Below are 4,155 nucleotides of genomic sequence, written 5' to 3' on the forward strand. Positions count from 1 at the left end.
AGGCAGGAATGCAATGGCGTGATCTTGGCTCACTGCAACCTCCGCCTCCCAGGTTCAAGTAATTCTCTTGCCTCAGCCTTCTGAGTAGCTGGGATTACAGGCACGCGCCACCACGTCCAGCTATTTTTTGTATTTTTAGTAGAGATGGGGTTTCGCAACGTTGGCCAGACTGGTCTCGAACTCCTGACCTCAAGTGATCCATCCGCCTCGGCCTCTTGAAGTGCTGGGATTACAGGCATGAACCACCACACCTGGCTACACTGAAACATTGTAAAAGTGAACATCGTTCCTACACACAACCACCTGGACGGATCTGAAAGGAATTAGGCTGAGTGATGAAAGCCACTCTCAAAGCTCACACACTGTGTTTCCACTCATCAAGCATTCTTGAAATGACAAAATCACAGAGGCAGAGAACAGACAGCGGCTGCCAGAGGTTAGACATGGGGAGGAGGTGAGTGGGAATGCGAACCCGAGGCAGCCCTCAGTTTGCTGGGAGCTGGGGTGGGGCCTGGTGCTGTCAGAAGGGTGATGCCGTTTGTAGTGCTGCACTGGGAAAACGCAATCTGAACAAAAATCAGCTTCAAACTTCTGAAAAAAAAAAAGCTGTTTGCTTGGCTAAGGGGGTAACCACAGTCCTGTGCTCAGCGTCTGTGCAGAACTAACTTCGGTGTTTGTGAGCCAGGGGAATATTCACTAATAATCAGAATGTTGTTGATAGTGTGGAAGAAACCTCCATGAAATATTAAAACTCTCCTTCCTGTCTCAAGGGAAAATTTAATCTTATTCTCAAGTGAATCATACAAACGTGTTAGTTTTATACTAAATAAAATCTTTCTTTTTCCTGGTGAAAAATAATTGGACTCTCTGAGAAAAGATGGCGACTAGTCTCACTCTAGGATCTGACTTTCGGGAATAACGAGCTTCCCAAGACACAAAGCCCAGTGCGGGTGACACGGTCAGCGTGCAACCTGGACCTGAAGACAGCTAGACAGATTTTTCTTTTTGGGTTTAATAAAAACCTTGTTTGCCAGTCGCTCCTTTCTGGGTGCCGGACCGTCGTCACACCTCTGCGCTCTTCTCAGTCTCTCCATGTCCTCCCCCGGAGCCCCGCTGTCCTGGCTCCCCTTCTTCCCTCTGTCTTGGCCAGGTCCTTTCCCCCATCTCTGCTCATCTTCACTCCTTCTGGAAAGCCAGTCAGGCTCGTGGTGAGCTCTGTGCCTCCTGCCGTCATCCACATGGTGTCTTTGTGCTTCAGATTCTTTTTCTTGAGATCTCTCCACATCCCTGTACTCTTTATCACTGCTGCTGCGTGACCTGTGGTTCAACCCAAGCATCAGCGACTGCAGTAACCGCCGGTCGGCTGCTCACCCTCCTTTTTAGCCCGCAGGTTCCCAGACAACAGGGGCCCGTGTCAGCCAGCACTGCACTGCTGAGGCTGCACTGCGATGGGCACACGGCAGGCACTGACAAAAACCACTACACCACTACAAAGAGGAATAAATCATAGTAATAATATCTGTCATTTCAGTTGAGCGACAGATAGGCAATATGCCTCACGCTAAGGTACTTTTTATACATATTGTCTAATTCTCACTAACCCTCCAAAGAAAGTATCTTCTTTCGGCCAGGCATGGTGGCTCACGCCTGAAATCCCAGCACTCTGGGAGGCCAAGGTGGGTGGGATCACCTGAGGTCAAGAGTTGGAGACCAGCCTGGTCAACATGGTGAAACCTCCTCTCTACTGAAAATACAAAAATTAGGCAGGTGTGGTGGCATGTGCCTGTAATCCCAGCACTTTGGGAGGCCAGGGGCAGGCAGATCATTTGAGGTCAGGAGGTTGAGAGCGGCCTGGCCAACATGACGAAACCCCGTCTCTACTAAAAATACAAAAATTAGGCCAGGTGTGGTGGCTCACGCCTGTAATCCCAGCACTTTGGGAGGCCGAGGCAGGCAGATCACCTGAAATCAGGAGTTCGAGACCAGCACGACCAACATGGAGAAACCCCGTCTCTACTTAAAACACAAATTTAGCCAGGCACGGAGAGGCACGCCTGTAATCCCAGCTACTCAGGAGGCTGAGGCAAAAGTGCATGAACCCAGGAGGCGGAGGTCGTGGTGAGCTGAGATCACGCCATTACACTCCAGCCTGGGCAACAAGATGAAAATTCCGTTTCAAAAAAACAAAAATTAGCCAGGCGTGGTGGCGCGTGCCTGTAATCCCAGCTACTCAGGAGGCTGAAGCAGGAGAATTGCTCAAACGTGGGAGGCAGAGGTTGCAGTAAGCCGAGATCGTGCCACTGCACTCCAGCCTGGGCGACAGAGCGAGACTTTGTTTATCAAAAATAAAATAAAATAAACCTTCTTTTCTACAAAGTGACTGAGACTAAAGTGGTCCAGTGGCTGTCCTGGGAGTCCAGGTGCAAATCCATCATGATGTGCAGAGTAAAATTAATTGACATTTAATAATGGCAGATTAATTATCTTTATGCATTTATCAGAATATTAAATGAATAGTAAATAAATGGCTGCTTCGCTCATCTGGCAGGGCTGGTGGGGACCATCAGGATCTGTAACCAAGCATGAATTCACACCAGACATGTGGCAGTGTCATGAACAGTCACAGTAACGACACCCATAACATAACCCAGTGCTTCACAATCATGGATTTGATAATCAGACATAAATTTTATAAACAAAGCAATAAACCAAAACCCCCCAAGAAGCAGAAAGAATACTTCATCAACTCTGAAAGAAAGGCAGTGAGAAATCACCCCTACGACTGTGACTCTGGGAAGCTGGCGGCCTAATCCCATTAGTCTTCCCAAGTAAAACCCACGTCCACCATCCCCTGCGAGCCAAGTGGCCCTGGGCACCAGGAGACCGTGGGTGGTGAGATGTGGTGAGCGAGCAGGAGTCCCGGAGGGGAAGGCAAGCCCAGGTGCCCGGGGTCCTGAGGATGATGGGTGCCAGGAGCAAGAGGGACAAGATCCCCCTGACTGGCATCTGGCTGGTCTCTCTGGCCCACCAGGCAGATGCTGCTGTGTCTGTCCCTTTTGCAGATGAGCTCCCTCCACAGAGCTGCACTGTTATAAGCAGCAAAGGAAAAGAAAAAGGGAGGACCCGCAGTACACAGTCAAAGCTGCTGGTCAAGACCCACAGCCAGAAGAGCCAGGGACAGCTTCAACCAAAGGATCACAGCACTTACAATTCTGTTTCTCTACCACAAAAGATCTGCCAGCCCTTAAAGATGGGGTTCCCAAATATGTAATTCTGTAGATAAATTGCAAGGGGGCTAAAAGAGCAAAGGGCAAGATATCACAAACACAGAGAAAAATAAAAACAAACAGAAAACAAACAAAGACTGGGAAGACAGATCCTGAAGACCTGACATGCAACAGCAGGAATCCAGGAGATGGCTCAGGAGTAAAAGGAGGACATGGAGGGAAAAGCAAAGCAAACGATAAGAAGAAATTCCCTGATCTGAAGACAGACTTGAGACTGCAGACGAGACGAGTTCACTAAGTTCCTGCCATGCTGACGGGAAATGAAGGCTAATGTGCACTCGCACACCCTGGAAAGTCTGGGATTCCAAGAATAACGTGAAACAGGCATACTCGTATTGACAAGGCCTACGTCACCATGACTGGGAGCTGACGCGGTCATAACAACGAAAGCACGCTCACGTCTCCTGGGACTCCTCCAGCGAGCCTTCCATGGGCCTGCCACCTCCAGTATCAATCTCCTCTCCTCTTTCTTTTGGTTTCTCTGTGGTTGGTTCCTCTCCCTTTTCTGGTTTCTTAAGAAGCTGAGAAATTACAATGTTAGTAAAATAGCACCTCAAGAGCACATTTTAAAAGAAGCTGTTAAATAAATAATTACAAATATACCCCAATATTGAAGCCAAATGTTTGCATGGCAAAGAATTAGAGCTAACGGTCCAAAAGTGAGGTTTTCGGTTTAATACACGGTGGAATATTCAGTGAATGAAGTATTTTTTAGTCATGAAAAGTAAGGTCAGTTAATGTGATGCAAAGATGTTCACGTAATGAATAAAGGGCTAAAAAACAGAACATGCACCACAACCCCACTTGTACTTCTCTTTCTTTTTTGAGACAGTCTTGCTCTGTTGCCCAGGCTGGAGTGCAGTGGCGC

At 48.2% G+C, this 4,155-nt stretch overlaps 1 protein-coding gene across 2 annotated transcripts in view; it reads right to left on the reverse strand.

Annotated features, from left to right (window-relative positions):
• The window catches only part of UPF3A (UPF3 regulator of nonsense transcripts homolog A (yeast)), a 22,165-nt gene that overhangs the window by 2,434 nt on the left and 15,576 nt on the right, over positions 1-4,155 (reverse strand). For both annotated transcript variants that reach the window (XM_011964129.1, XM_011964128.1), the window contains exons 5-6: positions 3,687-3,808; positions 1,023-1,317 (exon numbers count right to left, since the gene is read on the reverse strand). In XM_011964129.1, the coding sequence (XP_011819519.1) occupies positions 1,023-1,317; positions 3,687-3,808 (417 nt within the window). The remainder of the gene's footprint in view (positions 1-1,022; positions 1,318-3,686; positions 3,809-4,155) is intronic.

Source organism: Colobus angolensis, unplaced genomic scaffold (genome assembly GCF_000951035.1).
Source record: "Colobus angolensis palliatus isolate OR3802 unplaced genomic scaffold, Cang.pa_1.0 Scaffold641, whole genome shotgun sequence".
In the NCBI taxonomy this organism is placed as follows: Eukaryota; Metazoa; Chordata; class Mammalia; order Primates; family Cercopithecidae; genus Colobus; species Colobus angolensis.